Source organism: Podarcis liolepis (genome assembly GCF_965112155.1).
Source record: "Podarcis liolepis genome assembly, chromosome: 7".
Lineage (NCBI taxonomy): Eukaryota > Metazoa > Chordata > Lepidosauria > Squamata > Lacertidae > Podarcis > Podarcis liolepis.
This window is the reverse complement of record NC_139561.1, coordinates 93,845,133-93,861,489: the sequence shown is the minus strand read 5'-3', so window position 1 is coordinate 93,861,489 and position 16,357 is coordinate 93,845,133. Positions and strand designations below refer to the sequence as shown.

The 16,357-nt window shown below is 48.9% G+C and overlaps 2 protein-coding genes across 2 annotated transcripts in view; both read right to left on the bottom strand.

The window, feature by feature from the left end:
• The window catches only part of LOC310712784 (uncharacterized protein), a 42,496-nt gene extending 32,077 nt beyond the window's left edge, over positions 1-10,419 (bottom strand). The window contains exons 1-6 of the mRNA XM_083516133.1: positions 10,248-10,419; positions 6,261-6,755; positions 5,331-5,412; positions 4,612-5,024; positions 4,182-4,308; positions 21-1,808 (exon numbers count right to left, since the gene is read on the bottom strand). Of these exons, the coding sequence (XP_083372259.1) occupies positions 124-1,808; positions 4,182-4,308; positions 4,612-5,024; positions 5,331-5,412; positions 6,261-6,674 (2,721 nt within the window). The 5' untranslated portion in view covers positions 6,675-6,755; positions 10,248-10,419 and the 3' untranslated portion in view covers positions 21-123. The remainder of the gene's footprint in view (positions 1-20; positions 1,809-4,181; positions 4,309-4,611; positions 5,025-5,330; positions 5,413-6,260; positions 6,756-10,247) is intronic.
• LOC310712893 (zinc finger protein 213-like) overlaps positions 1-16,357 on the bottom strand; it is a 356,206-nt gene that overhangs the window by 18,507 nt on the left and 321,342 nt on the right. The window lies entirely within an intron of this gene.

The following is a 16,357-nucleotide window of genomic DNA, read 5'->3' as shown; positions in this document are numbered from 1 at the left end:
GAATAGTCAAGAGCGCAAACCTGTCTTAATTTTAGCTTTTTCAGGGAGCTCTAAGTCCTTTTAAGAGCTCCAATTGTGTTAAGAACTTTAAAAATGAGACCAAACTTTCATAAATCCCTCCTATCACACTCTTGGCACTGAAATAGTTTCTACCCTGTGTGAATTCTCTGATGGGAAATGAGATTGTTGCTTTGACTGAAGCTCTTTCCACATTCCACGCACTGTTAGGGTTTTTCCCGTGTGGATTTTGTGATGGGCTGTGAGACTTTCTTTCCTGGTGAAGCTCTTTCCACATTCCACGCACTGAAAGGGTTTCTCCCCTGTATGAATCCTTTGATGGGAAGTGAGATGGGCCCTCTGAATGAAGCTCTTTCCACATTCCATGCACTGATAGGGTTTCTCCCCTGTATGAATCCTTCGATGGGAAGTGAGTTGGGAGCTCTGACTGAAGCTCTTTCCACATTCCAGGCACTGATAGGGTTTCTCCCCTGTATGAATCCTTTGATGGAAAGTGAGATGGGCACTCCGATTGAAGCTCTTTCCACATTCCAAGCACTGATAGGGTTTCTCCCCTGTATGATTTATTTGATGGGAAGTGAGAGAGCAGCTATCAGTGAAGCTCTTTCCACACTCCACACACTGATAGGGTTTCTCCCCTGTATGAATCCTTTGATGGGAAGTGAGCTTGGCCCTCTGATTGAAGCTCTTTCCACACTCCAAGCAGTGATAGGGTTTCTCCCCTGTATGAATCCTTTGATGCAAAGTCAGTTCAAAGCTCGTCCTGAAGCTTTTTCCACAATCCAAGCAGTGATATGGTTTCTCCCCTGTATGAATCCTTTGATGGGAAGTGAGATTGTTCCTGTGACTGAAGCTCTTTCCACACTCCAAGCAGTGATAGGGTTTCTCCCCTGTATGAATCCTTTGATGCAAAGTCAGTTGAAAGCTCGTCCTGAAGCTCTTTCCACATTCCACGCACTGAAAGGGTTTCTCCCCTGTATGAATCCTTTGATGCAAAGTGAGTTCAAAGCTTGTCCTGAAGCTCTTTCCACATTCCATGCACTGATAGGGTTTCTCCCCTGTATGAATCCTTTGATGGGAAGTGAGATGGGCCCTCTGATTGAAGCTCTTTCCACATTCTACGCACTGAAAGGGTTTCTCCCCTGTATGATTTCTTTGATGGGAAGTGAGAGAGGAGCTAGAAGTGAATCTCTTTCCACACTCCACACACTGATAGGGTTTCTCCCCTGTATGAATCCTTTGATGCAAAGTCAGTTGAAAGCTCGTCCTGAAGCTCTTTCCACATTCCACGCACTGAAAGGGTTTCTCCCCTGTATGAATCCTTTGATGGGAAGTGAGATGGGCACTCCGATTGAAGCTCTTTCCACATTCTACGCACTGAAAGGGTTTCTCCCCTGTATGATTTATTTGATGGGATGTGAGAGAGGAGCTATCAGTGAAGCTCTTTCCACATTCCACGCACTGATAGGGTTTCTCCCCTGTATGAATTCTTTGATGGGAGGTGAGAGAGGAGCTAGCAGTGAAGCTCTTTCCACATTCCATGCACTGATAGGGTTTCTCCCCTGTATGAATTCTTCGATGGGAAGTGAGCTTGGCCCCCTGATTGAAGTTCTTTCCACATTCCAAGCACTGATAGGGTTTCTTCTCAAGGGGATTTCTTTGATGGGAAGTGGAATGGGAGCTCTGACTGAAGCTCTCTCCACAGTCTGAATCCTGATATGGCTCCTCCACTGTGTCGATTTCGTTGTGGTCTCCCTTGTTCTTCATTTCCAATTCATCACCACCTGAAACTAAGAGGCAAATGGATTAGAGTCTCGGGAAGAAGTGCAGCCCCAAATTATGGAACAATGCTCATTAATGCTTGGGACAGGGGAAGAATTGAAGGGAGTTAGATGTTATAATGTTCCTTTTGTTCTGCAAAATGTCTAGTTTCATATACAAATCAAATTGAATATTATATGTTTTCTCTCTCTGGTTTTGAAAAGTACAGCTTAACCTGGTAATGTCATTTTGTTCAAATTTAAATATGGATCTATACTATCTTCATAAATAAAATGTGCTTTTATTATTACCGTATTTTTCGCTCTATTGGACGCACCGGACCACAGGACGCACCTAGTTTTTAGAGGGGGAAATCAAGGGGGGAAATATTATCCCCCCCCAGCCCCAGAGAGCCACGGACACGATGCGCACAGCCTGTCCGCTTCTCCCAGAGTTTCTCGGGGCTGCGGGGGAAGCCCAGGTTCCCCCGCCCAGTCCCCAAGAGCAAGGAAACCAAGACAGCAAGCGGGATCCATAGCCACGCAACCTCTCCAGCCAGGAGCTAAACCTCTCCAGCGCGGCTAAAGAAGAAGACAAGGCAGCAAGCGCAATCCATCCCGCTCGCTGCCTTGGCCTCCTCTTTAGCCTTGCGCAGCATCTTTAGCCTTGCGAAATGGGATGGATCGCGCCCGCTGTCCATCGGGGCTGGACTAGATGACTCCTGGGGTTCCCTTCCAACCCCACAATTCTATGACCACGGAAGGTGTTGGGGGTCTCCACCAATGGAGGCTTTTAAGCAGCCTTTGGGGGACCATCTGCCTGGCGTTCTTTAGCTGTGATTCCTACATTGTGAGGGGGCTGGGCTAGATGACCCTCGGGTGGCCCTCCCAACTCTATACAGTCCTACAATTCTGCGGCAGGAGATCCACAGCCACTTCACACAATGCCCACTCCCAATTTTCATCGGAGACATGTGGCTTCAGTGTCTAGGTAGGTACCCCCTACCTGCCACTCTTCCCCCACCCCACTTAAGCCGAGGGAATACCTGCCCAGAGAAGCTCCCAGGTGAGGCAAGGGTTAAGATCTACCTCTGTTAAATGGCTTTGTATCCCCCCTCTTTCCCTTTTCTCTTTCTCTTCTATGCTATTTCCTTCTTTTGTGTTTTGTTTAATCTGTTTTTATTGTATACTAAAATAAAAGCTGCAAAGTTTCCTTTTTTATAATATCCCCCCCTCCAAACTAAAACGTTAGATAAAAACACTGATCCAGAGGAAAAGAAGGGGGTGGAGAAAGGATGGAAAAAGAAAAAGAGGTAGTGATAGAGATATTTTTAAAAAGTTGGCTTCTTTAGCCTGGCACAGCCTCCCGCGGCTGGAGAGGCGCACAAGGCTAAAGAGGATGGATCGCACTCGCTGCCCTGGCTTCCTCTTTAGCCTTGCGCAGCCTCCCCCCGGCTGGAGAGGTTGCGCAAGGCTTTTCCCCAGGAGGGAGAAGGGACTGACTGGCCGCGTCAGTCCCTTCTCCCTCCTGGGGAAAAGCCCGCAAGAGCCGCGCAAAGCTTGTGTGTGGCTCTTGGGGGCTTTTCCTGCCTGCCTCCCCCCCTGCATTCGCTCCATAGGACGCCCAGAATTTCCCCCTTAGTTTTTAAGACGGAAAAAGTGCGTCCTATGGTGCGAAAAACACGGTATTTAAAAAGTGGCCAAAGTGGGAAAGTTCCCTGTCCCAAATTCAGATATACAGTGTTACCTCGGGTTGCATACGCTGCAGGTTACATACGCTTCAGGTTACAGACTCCACTAACAGTGGCAGCAGGAGGCCCCATGAGCGAAAGTGGTGCTTCAGGTTAAGAACAGTTTCAGGTTAAGAACAGACCTTCAGAACGAATTAAGTTCTTAACACGAAGTACCACTGTACTTAAATGTTACATTATTGTGAGAAGTTACAGGGGACGAGGCAGGGGGCCTTCTCGGTAGGGGAACCCACCCTGTGGAACGCCCTCCCATCAGATGTCAAGGAAATAACTATGCAACTTTTAGAGGACTTCTGAAGGCACCTCTGTATTGGGAAGTTTTTAATGTTTGATGTTTTGGGATGGAGTTTGTTTGGTTCAGTCGTGGAATCTGTCAAGCAACTCTTTGGTCAAAAACCACTCTGAATCCTACATTTAAGAAGGCCTGGGCAGTTCAGACAGCCTGATCATGGTTTTAAACGGCAGAACTGGAGGAAGAATATTCACAGGGAAAAGAATCAATAGCCATCCATCCAAGGTTTGCTGTGGGAGTGTTAACATCCCAGGTGCTGTGGGTGGCGCTGTTGAGCCCCATCAAAATATCAGAGGTTCGTCACATAGAGAGATGTCTTGAATTACAAAACAGATAGGATGATCCAATAGGGAGCCTTACCGAGAGAGTCCAAGATCCCACGATTCTCCTCCATGACTTCCTTATGGAGAGCTCTCTGGTCAGGATCCAGCAACGCCCACTCCTCATCTGTGAAATGGACAGCTACATCTTCAAAGCACACTGGACCCTAACAGAACAGGAAAAAGGCTGTCCTCTTAGAGAACATTCACTTGGCTCTGCTGTTTTCTACAGCGGCCAGACCCCTCTCTGCCTTCCTCATCCCTCTCTCCTGCTGCAGCTTCTGCCTCGGAGTCTGGGCTGCTCTCTGCCACAGACTCCCTCTGCTCCCTGAGCCCTCTTCCCTCTCCAGCTTCAGACACCTCCTCCTCCTCCTCCTCCCAGTCGGCTCCCTCTTCTCTGGCTCCTCCCACCATTCCTCTGTATCCAACTGTGTCCAGCCAGTCTGCATCCCAGCGCTCCTTCCCCCTACCTGATCTGGGTCCACAGCTGCTGCCTCCCCTCCACCACCATGAAAAGATGAAGGAGCAGGTCTTGGTGGCATCATTCCGTCACCTGGGAGAGACCAAGGTAAGTGGAAGCCGTGAGCGCCTGCTTCTCTCAGAGGTGAAACAGTGCATCTCTCAGTACAGATGGGGCTTGTCCAAGTCTCCCCTGCTAGCTTCCGGTTCCGCTCTGCTTTAATGGAGGCAGCGGGAGATCGTTGGCAAAGGAAAAACAAGGATGACTGAGGGTAATTCTCCTTGCAAGTTGCCCCCAGGGACAGGGGGGAACGGGCTTCACTCCCAGTTCGTCTTGGTACCAGACTCCGGCTCCGGCATGGATTGCGGGAGGCAGGGAGGCGCTGAGTGCAAAAGCTCTTCGTCTGCCAAAAACCCTCGTTCGCTGCCATTAAGAAGCAGAGGTTCTCCTGTCAATTAGAGCTCAATTTGGACTAATGTACAGGCGTTGCTGGAAGAGATGAGCTCATAAACTGTGGAATTGAACCAGCTGCAGTAAACGTCTCCCCTGCTGAGTACATTTGGACATTTGTACCCATTTCATATAATAGTTGTGCAAAAATACATCCCTCCCCCCCCCAAACTCTGGGCTCCAGGTGTCTTCCCCCAAAAGATGTAAAAAACTCACAGATTAGTTTCGAAACCAAGAGAATGTGACAAAACGGGGGAGAAAACACTCCTTCCTGCTTACCCAGAGGCCTCACTCTGGCGTCCAGCGGAGTCTTCTCTGCCTCAGAAGAATCAAGACCCCTTTCTGCCAAAAGATCCGTCCTCTGAAAGAGCAACAAGGATTCAAAACAGAGAATGGGGAGAAGGGTTAGAGAAGGAATGGCGGAGGCAAGCGCTTTCGGGGGACAGAGGTGAAAGCTGCTTCCTGCTTCTGCTAGACTGGTGTCTGGGGTTGGCTGCCAGGACCATGAAACATTGGTCCTCAAGGATCTTCACTGGCTCCCAGAACGTTTCCCAGCACAATTCAAAGTGTTGGCCTCAAAGGCCCAGTATACCCAAAGGAGCGTCTCCATGGACTGAGGTCCAGTTCCGAGGGTCTTCTGCTGATTCCCTCACTGTGATAAGTGAAGTTACAGGGAACCAGGCAGAAGACCTTCTCCACAGTGGCCCCCACCCTGGGGAATGCCCTCCCATCAGGTGAGAAGGAGATAAGAAAATGCATAACTTTTAGAAGACATCTGATGTCTTCTGATGCTTTTATATGTGCTGGAAGGCACCCACCCAGAAGAAGAAGAAGAAGAGTTTGGATTTGATATCCCGCCTTTCACTCCCCTTCAGGAGTCTCAAAGCGGCTAACAATCTCCTTTCCCTTCCTCCCCCACAACAAACACTCTGTGAGGTGAGTGGGGCTGAGAGACTTCAGAGAAGTGTGACTGGCCCAAGGTCACCCAGCAGCTGCACGTGGAGGAGCGGAGACGCGAACCCGGTTACCCAGATTACATGACTACCGCTCTTAACCACTACACCACACTGGCTCTCACCCACATGGGTGTCATAAATAATAATAATAATATGCTTTCCAAAAAAGGATGGGCCATTAGGAAATGATTTGGGAATACTCTCCCTCCTCTTTGGAGCCCCTTGGGAGTATCCAGAGGAAAGTCTCTCTCACCTGCTGCTCTGCCTGCTTCCTCTCCTCTGCCTGACTCAGGAGGAAACCTTCGGCCAGGGCCACCGCCTGGGAACTGGTCTCCGCTCCGCATTCCCTCACCCAGTGCTCCATCTCCAGAGGAAGGACAGCCAGGAACTGCTCCAAGATCACCAAGTCCAGCATCTCAGCTTTCGTGTGCCTTTCTGGCTTCAACCACTGATGGCAGAAGTTGTAGAGTTGGCTACAAACGTCTCGTGGTCCTTTGGCCTCCTGGTAGCAGAACTGCCTGAGCTGCTGGCTCTGCACCTCTGAGCAAGGGGTGTCCTCCTCACCCAGGATCTTCTGCACGGAGTCTTCATGGAATCCCACATTGCTCTCAGTCTCTATTGCATGGCCTCTTCCTGCTTCAGGGCCAGCTGAGTCTTGCTCATCCATCTGGGCTCTCCGGAAATCTCCAAGAGATCGGAAGGAGCCCCTTGGTCCTCTGCCAAGTTCTACTGCAAGGTGCAACAAATCCTACGAATCAAACACATTCTTCTATTGTAAGATCAAAGCACAGCCAAGAGAAGAAGAATGTTCCCTGAGGAAGTGTAGGGAGAGAAGGAGGAGGGAGAAGTCATGACTGTGAATGACAAGTGAGTCATTTATATGACGTGTAATTTGGAGCCAGGGCAATAGTGGGGGTCCCTCCCAACCCCACTTCATAATCCAGAGCTTCGCCCCAAGCCAGCCATATCTGCTTGGGTGGCTTGGTGAGCAGCAGGGCCCATGTCTAGCTCCAGCCACCGTCCCTTGGGGACTTCCTGCTCTGGATCCGAGGGGACGGTGGCAAGGCCCTCTGGGTGGAACTGCCCTGGAAGACGCCTCGGAAACTGGACTTTCCGTCAAATAAAGAATTAGGGAGGGAAAATGGCCGACATACAGAGATTTATGAGTAGAGAGAGAAGGGAAGCGTCATGGTGTTTCCCTCTTAAGATACTTCTCCCTCATAATAATCCCCCTCTTAATATCCTTCTCCCTCATAATAATCCCCCTCTTAATATCCTTCTCCCTCATAATAATCCCCCTCTTAATATCCTTCTCCCTCATAATAATCCCCCTCTTAATATCCTTCTCCCTCATAATAATCCCCCTCTTAATATCCTTCTCCCTCATAATATCCCTCTTAATATCCTTCTCCCTCATAATAATGTCCCTCTTAATATCCTTCTCCCTCATAATAATGTCCCTCTTAATATCCTTCTCCCTCACAATAATGTCCCTCTTAATATCCTTCTCCCACATAATTATGTCCCTCTTAATATCCTTCTCCCTCATAATAATGTCCCTCTTAATATACTTCTCCCTCATAATAATGTCCCTCTTAATATCCTTCTCCCTCATAATAATCCCCCTCTTAATACCCTTCTCCCTCGTAATATCCCTCTTAATATCCTTCTCCCTCATAATAATGTCCCTCTTAATATCCTTCTCCCTCATAATAATGTCCCTCTTAATATCCTTCTCCCTCACAATAATGTCCCTCTTAATATCCTTCTCCCTCATAATAATATCCCTCTTAATATCCTTCTCCCACATAATTATGTCCCTCTTAATATCCTTCTCCCTCATAATAATGTCCCTCTTAATATCCTTCTCCCTCATAATAATGTCCCTCTTAATATACTTCTCCCTCATAATTATGTCCCTCTTAATATCCTTCTCCCTCATAATAATCCCCCTCTTAATATCCTTCTCCCTCATAATAATCCCCCTCTTAATACCCTTCTCCCTCGTAATATCCCTCTTAATATCCTTCTCCCTCATAATAATGTCCCTCTTAATATCCTTCTCCCTCATAATAATGTCCCTCTTAATATCCTTCTCCCTCACAATAATTTCCCTCTTAATATCCTTCTCCCACATAATTATGTCCCTCTTAATATCCTTCTCCCTCATAATAATGTCCCTCTTAATATACTTCTCCCTCATAATAATGTCCCTCTTAATATCCTTCTCCCTCATAATAATGTCCCTCTTAATATCCTTCTCCCTCATAATAATGTCCCTCTTAATATCCTTCTCCCTCACAATAATGTCCCTCTTAATATCCTTCTCCCTCATAATATCCCTCTTAATATCCTTCTCCCTCATAATAATGTCCCTCTTAATATCCTTCTCCCTCATAATAATGTCCCTCTTAATATCCTTCTCCCTCACAATAATGTCCCTCTTAATATCCTTCTCCCTCATAATAATGTCCCTCTTAATATACTTCTCCCTCATAATAATGTCCCTCTTAATATCCTTCTCCCTCATAATAATGTCCCTCTTAATATCCTTCTCCCTCATAATAATGTCCCTCTTAATATCCTTCTCCCTCACAATAATGTCCCTCTTAATATCCTTCTCCCTCATAATATCCCTCTTAATATCCTTCTCCCTCATAATAATGTCCCTCTTAATATCCTTCTCCCTCATAATAATGTCCCTCTTAATATCCTTCTCCCTCACAATTATGTCCCTCTTAATATCCTTCTCCCTCATAATAATGTCCCTCTTAATATACTTCTCCCTCATAATAATGTCCCTCTTAATATCCTTCTCCCTCATAATAATCCCCCTCTTAATACCCTTCTCCCTCGTAATATCCCTCTTAATATCCTTCTCCCTCATAATAATGTCCCTCTTAATATCCTTCTCCCTCATAATAATGTCCCTCTTAATATCCTTCTCCCTCACAATAATGTCCCTCTTAATATCCTTCTCCCTCATAATAATATCCCTCTTAATATCCTTCTCCCACATAATTATGTCCCTCTTAATATCCTTCTCCCTCATAATAATGTCCCTCTTAATATCCTTCTCCCTCATAATAATGTCCCTCTTAATATACTTCTCCCTCATAATTATGTCCCTCTTAATATCCTTCTCCCTCATAATAATCCCCCTCTTAATATCCTTCTCCCTCATAATAATCCCCCTCTTAATACCCTTCTCCCTCGTAATATCCCTCTTAATATCCTTCTCCCTCATAATAATGTCCCTCTTAATATCCTTCTCCCTCATAATAATGTCCCTCTTAATATCCTTCTCCCTCACAATAATTTCCCTCTTAATATCCTTCTCCCACATAATTATGTCCCTCTTAATATCCTTCTCCCTCATAATAATGTCCCTCTTAATATACTTCTCCCTCATAATAATGTCCCTCTTAATATCCTTCTCCCTCATAATAATGTCCCTCTTAATATCCTTCTCCCTCATAATAATGTCCCTCTTAATATCCTTCTCCCTCACAATAATGTCCCTCTTAATATCCTTCTCCCTCATAATATCCCTCTTAATATCCTTCTCCCTCATAATAATGTCCCTCTTAATATCCTTCTCCCTCATAATAATGTCCCTCTTAATATCCTTCTCCCTCACAATAATGTCCCTCTTAATATCCTTCTCCCTCATAATAATATCCCTCTTAATATCCTTCTCCCACATAATTATGTCCCTCTTAATATCCTTCTCCCTCATAATAATGTCCCTCTTAATATCCTTCTCCCTCATAATAATGTCCCTCTTAATATACTTCTCCCTCATAATAATGTTCCTCTTAATATACTTCTCCCTCACAATTATGTCCCTCTTAATATACTTCTCCCTCATAATAATGTCCCTCTTAATATACTTCTCCCTCATAATAATCCCCCTCTTAATATACTTCTCCCTCATAATAATGTCCCTCTTAAGATACTTCTCCCTCATAATAATCCCCCTCTTAATATCCTTCTCCCTCATAATAATATCCCTCTTAAGATACTTCTCCCTCACAATAATGTCCCTCTTAATATCCTTCTCCCTCACAATTATGTCCCTCCGAATGTCCTTCTCCCTCCTCACTCTCTTCCAGTCCCACCTCCCTGGCCAGGGCCTGAGGTCCCTCTGGCTCCCTCCCGGACCCCCAGCCTCTCTTCCCTCCCCTTCCCGCCTCCCGGGGCAGGGAGTTCCCCAGGCTTCCCCCGAGAGGAGACCCACCAGAGCCCGGCAGGCGAAGGCGAGGCCGCTCTGGCCGGAAGGGACGTCAGAGGGGAGGAGGGGGAGGAGCGTTCCGCCTTCCTTTCCTCTCCTCTCTAGGAAGCCAGCTCGGCGCCCCTTAACCCTTCTCTCTCCTCGCGGAGGAGCCCGGGGCGTCGCGCAGGCGCAGAGCTGCCCCTCCGGGGGGGGGGGGGCAGGGAAGAAGCAGGACCCAGAACCCGGGACTGGGCGCGTGTGCGTGTGAAGGGGGAACCCGTGTCCGGGAGGAGGAGCCCGTCTCTCTGCCTGGGGCTGCGAAGGGGTGCCTGGGCGGGGAGGGGGGGTCTTGGGGGGCCAGATGGGGGTGTCTCTTCTCCGGGGGGGCGAGTCTCTCTTGGGGGCCCCTGGAGGGGCTGCGGGGCAGAGAGCCCTGTCCCAGCAAGAGGGGGTCCCGGGGGGGCTGGAGGGGGGAGACATGGCCAGACATGGCTGGGGGGGGTGCCATTCAGTGTTGTCCCACCTGCTGCTTTGTCTCTGTATTTCAGCCATAAATGTATGTTCTTGGTGAAGTCGCCTTGGAAGCAACCCAGGAGCAGCCAAGGGGGTTTTCCTAGGAAGCCTTTTATTCCCCCTCTGGTGACATTGTTCTAAGTTGGTGGGTGCCCAAGCCCCGTAAAATACCTCATAAATGTTGGAATTGGATTGAGACTTGGGTTGCCAACACCGGGTGCCAGACCCGTGTGGGTTAAACGGTGTGTTTGACGCTCCTCATCCTCTGGAATCAGCGTGTCTTCACAGCTCCTTCAACCAGGCAAGTTGGCCATGAAGTGAGAGGCTGGGGTCCTGGGCTGTTCAGAGAAGAAAGGGACTCGGTAGGAGAGCCAAAGGTGAGAGGGCCCTCTTCCTTGGCAGGTGAAGCAAGGTGAGCTGCAGAGCTTAGGAGTTATGGGATGGAGAAGTAGAGCAGCAGGCAGAGCAGGATGGTTGAGGTCTGCTGGAATCCACCAGATTTTTAAAAAATTGGTCAAAATGTCTCTGGCCAGACGTTCTGGAGGAGACATAACTGGGGGTGGAAGACTTGCGTTCCTCTTCTCTTCTCCTGCGCCCCCCCCTCAGCAAAACATCTCACAGCTTCTCTAGCCTACCTATAGGAGGAGTCTTGAAAGTGAGAGTCATCATCGCATCCTCACAATCTGCCCACCCTCCCAGAGAAGGGCAACCAAGGAGATGAAGACTCCGTCCTCTTCCGGATGTGGCCCAATCGCCTTCTCAATCCGGCCCCCGAACGGTCCAGGAATCAGTGTGTTTTTACATGAATAGAATGAGTCCTGTTACTTAAAATGCATCTCTGGGTTATTTGTGGGGCATAGGAATTTGTTCATCCCCCCCCCCAAAAAATATAGTCCGGCCCCCCACATGGTCTGAGGGACGGTGGACCGGCCCCCGGCTGGAAAAGCTTGCTGACCCCGGATCTAGGGCTGTTTTTAAATGTCCCAACGCTGCCTGGCACTGGTCCCTCCAAATGCTCTTGTCTGGCTGGTCTTTCTTCACCCAGTCATGTCAAGGAGCAGCATGGGGGCTAAAAGGAGGAATACATGGAGGACAATATCCCTGTCCCCCCAGAAAAGCTCTTCTTTCTCTTTCTGTGGAGGGTCCAGGCCCCTCTTGAAGGACCTTTGCCTTGCTCCAGTCAGGATAAATATTTCCACCCCTTGGGACCCAAATATTTGACTTGCCTCATTTTGAAAACTGGCATTTTGAAGCTTGGACCGTTAGGCCTGCACACCATCACCTTTTACACACTTTACATTTCCTGAGGCAAAATCTCCACCCCCAACATTCCTTGAGGCAGTTCTGTCCTCACCTTAATCTCCATTTTTAAAGGAAACATGTCTCTTTCTTCTTGGGCTCATCTCTCTCTCTCTCTCTGCCTGTATCTCTGCTAGATGAAGGGCAGCTGCCATTCTGGCCTCTTCTCTTCTTTCTCTGCTTCAACCTTAGACAATTCCAATCTTAGCCTCATCATCTCTAACTCAATATATTAGGATTCTCCTCAGACGCAGCAGCTGGGTCACCCTGAGTCTCTTTGGCTTGGCGCTTGCTGGTCATTTTCTGACAGGAATTTTCTCTCTTTTTAGTCAAAGAACTTCACTCCTTTATTAAACTGGTTGTTCTGTGTCTCTGGGTACGTTTCTGTGTGGGTTTTTACTTCGTATCACGGCTCTTTTCCCCCGGCACCCTTGGGCCCGCCCTTCAGGGTTGTCGTTTTGAGACCCCACTTCCTCCCTGGGTTTCCAATCATTACTTTTTCTGGAAGGGACTGAGCATTACTGCTCCCCCTGAGTCTCCTTTGATTTCATCTCCCAAGGTAGAGACTTCAGTTACTGTTTTCAGCCTAAATGAGCAGGAACCTCTTGGAAACATTGATCTAAAGTGATGAGCTGTTTGAGCTCATCTAACTTTCCTCCCATCTGTCCAGAGCTTGGTCAATTCGGCTACCCAGTTGGGCCTAATAATAATAATAATAATAATAAATTTTTATTTATATCCCGCCCTCCCCAGCCGAAGCCGGGCTCAGGGCGGCTAACAACAATAAAACAGTATAAAAGTATAGCATAAACAACACTCTAAAATCATTCATTGTAAAATTAATTAATTCAGGCCACTGGCAACCATTGGGCCAGAGCTCCGCGAAGATTGCCGAGGGAGGGAGTCAGGCTGTGCCCTGGCCAAAGGCCTGGCGGAACAACTCTGTCTTGCAGGCCCTGCGGAAAGATGTCAAGTCCCGCAGGGCCCTGGTCTCTTGTGACAGAGTGTTCCACCAGATCGGAGCCACAGCCGAAAAAGCCCTGGCTCTAGTTGAGGCCAGCCTAACTTCTCTGTGGCCTGGGACCTTCAAGATGTTTTTATTTGAAGACCGTAAGTTTCTCTGTGGGGCATACCAGGAGAGGCGGTCCCGTAGGTACGAGGGTCCTAGGCCGTATAGGGCTTTAAAGGTTAAAACCAGCACCTTAAATCTGATCCTGTACTCCACCGGGAGCCAGTGCAGCTGGTGTAGCACCGGATGAATGTGATCTCGTAGCGAAGACCCCGTAAGGAGTCTCGCCGCGGCATTCTGCACCCGCTGGAGTTTCTGGGTCAGTCTCAAGGGCAGCCCCACGTAGAGCGAGTTACAATAATCCAATCTGGAGGTGACCGTCGCGTGGATCACAGTGGCCAGGTCAGGGCGAGAGAGGTAAGGAGCCAACTGCTTAGCTTGGCGGAGATGGAAAAATGCCGCCTTTGTTATAGCTGCAATCTGCGCCTCCATGGAAAGGGAGGCGTCGAAGATTACACCCAAACTCTTAACAGACGGTGCTGGCACTAATTGCGCCCCCGCAAGAGATGGGAGTTGCCCCCCCAATCCCATATCGCCCCGCCCTAGCCACAGGACCTCTGTCTTCGAAGGATTTAGCTTCAACCGGCTCCCACGTAACCATCCAGCCACAGCTTCCAAACATCTGGTCAGTGTGTCTGGGGCCGAGTCAGGATGGCCATCCATCAACAGATAGAGTTGGGTGTCATCGGCATACTGATGGCAACCCAGCCCAAAACTCCGGACAAGCTGGGCGAGGGGGCGCATAAAGATGTTGAAAAGCATCGGGGAGAGTATCGCACCCTGAGGTACTCCACACACCAAGGAGTGGCGCGATGACAATTCCCCCCCAAGCGCCACCCTCTGTCCCCGACCAGAGAGAAACGAGCGCAGCCATTGAAGGACTGTGCCCTGGATCCCCACGTCGGCAAGGCGGTGGTCCAGAAGTTCGTGATCGACCATGTCGAAAGCTGCTGATAGATCTAGAAGAATCAGCAGCCCCGACCCGCCTCGATCCAGCTGTCTACGAAGATCATCTGTTAGGGCGACCAGAGCCGTCTCGGTCCCATGACCAGTGCGGAAGCCGGACTGGAATGGATCCAAAGCCGATGTTTCATCCAGAAACCCACCAAGCTGTTCGGCAACCGCTCTCTCAATCACCTTACCCAGGAACGGAAGATTCGAAACCGGGCGGTAATTGGATAGATCTAAAGGATCTAATGATGTTTTCTTTAAGAGCGGGCGCACCACTGCCTCCTTCAGTTCCCCTGGGAATGTCCCCGTGCCAAGGGACAAATTGATGATATCCCCCAGGAGGGCCCGCACCTCGTCTGGACACGCTCTAATCAGCCAAGACGGGCACGGGTCGAGAGGACAGGTGGTGGGCTTTCCAGCTCGGAGGAGTCTGTCCACATCGGCTGGGGATATCCGGTCGAAGTGGTCCAATACTGGACCCGAGGACAGTCGAGGGGCCTCCAGTTCCTTTATTGTATCCAAATTGGCAGGGAGGTCATGGCGGAGCAACAAGACCTTCTCCGCAAAGAAGCTCGCAAATGCCTCACAGCTAAGTGTCAAATTGTTATTTAAATTTGGCTGTCCCACAAGGGACGTTAAAGACCTGATTATACTAAATAATTGCGCTGGGCGAGAGCTAGCGGATGCAATGGAGGCCGAGAAGTATGACTTCTTAGCAGCCTTCACCGCCATCTCGTAGGTTTTCATAAAAGCCCTATAAGATGTTCTTGAGGCTCCGTCACGGGCACCCCGCCATACTCGCTCTAGCCGTCTGAGGTCCCGCTTCATTTTCCGGAGCTCCTCGGTAAACCAGGGAGCCCGGTTTCTGCGGGGTCGCAGAGGGCGCTTAGGTGCGATCTCATCGATGGCTGCCAGGAGCTGGATATTCCAGCCCTCAACAAGCTCAGTCAATGAGTCGCCAGGGGGAGCAAGGTCCCGCAAGGCCTGACGGAATCTATCAGGGTCCATCAGCCTCCGCGGGCGAGCCCAAATTGGCTTGCCACCTAAGCAGGGTGGGGGCGGAAAGTCAATCCTGGCTTTCAGAGCGTAGTGATCAGACCATGGCACCTTCATCGAAGGAGACATGATCACATCTATACCTACGCCAAAGATCAAATCCAGCGTGTGGCCTGCTTGATGCGTGGGGCCCGAAACAAACTGGGAGAGCCCTAAGTCTCTCCTGGTTTCCTTTTAATTTCACGAAAGGCTTTTTGGCTTTGTTCTGCAGTCAGTCCAAAGCGCACTTTCACTCTCTCTTTAAATGTGAGGGAATCAGAGGTTTCATCCTCTCTGAGATCTGGGTAGATTTCACTCAAAATTCCCCATATCTGTGGGCGTAAGTGCAGCACCCAGTTTTCCTCATGAATGTTTAAGTCTGCCAGTCCGCTCAAAACTAAATAGGATCTGTGTGGGTTTTAACTTCATATCCCACCTCTGCCCCCAATTAATATGCGACGACGCAAGGGCTCTTTTCCCCCTGGCAGCCTTGGGCCCATTCTCTCTCCTAAATATAGTGCACCCACCTCACAGAACACAATTTTCACAAATGCCCTCCAACTACCTCAGATTATCTTGTGGGGGACTTGCGTGAGGTAAAACTCACTAATTGGGAGTCTCAGGCAGGATTTCTTCAAATAAACATTAACAATTTTATTTAACAAGGAAGTTTTTGACATGAGTGGATAAAACTTAGGATAGTTCAGTTTACAATGTTATTTCCCTTCAAGGTTTTCTCAGTTGTTTCACACTTAAGACTTTGGCTCTTAACAAGGTGGCACTTTCTGCCAGTTACTCTACTCCCGAGGTACCCAAGCCAAAGACCCAAGGGATCTCTGGTTTGGGAGTCTTCTCTTTCTAGAAGGATCTCTCCCCTCCTGACTGGGATGAGAGCTCAGCAGCCGGTCTCTTTCCAGCTCCTCCTTCTCCTGGCTCAGCCTCCCACTTCATTCCTGGCCTGATTTACTCTCCCAGGACACCACACACTGTCCTTCCCACTAAGCTCAGAGACTCCTTTCTCTAGCTGGTGATCTTTTCCTCAGAGTGGATGTTTCCACCCAGAACCAGCTCCTCTCACTCCCCATCTTCCCCACCTCCAGGGCTCTTAGTCTGTCCGCTAAACGGGTGTAGGATATTCTCCTAGGTGCCCCAACCTGCCACTTCCCCTGAGCTTATTGCAGCCTGATGCCAACAAACAGGCGTGCGTGTCCTGCTTGTTGGCAAGTAAAGCAACACCCCTCCCTGGTTGGGATGGAGGGTCTCGCCT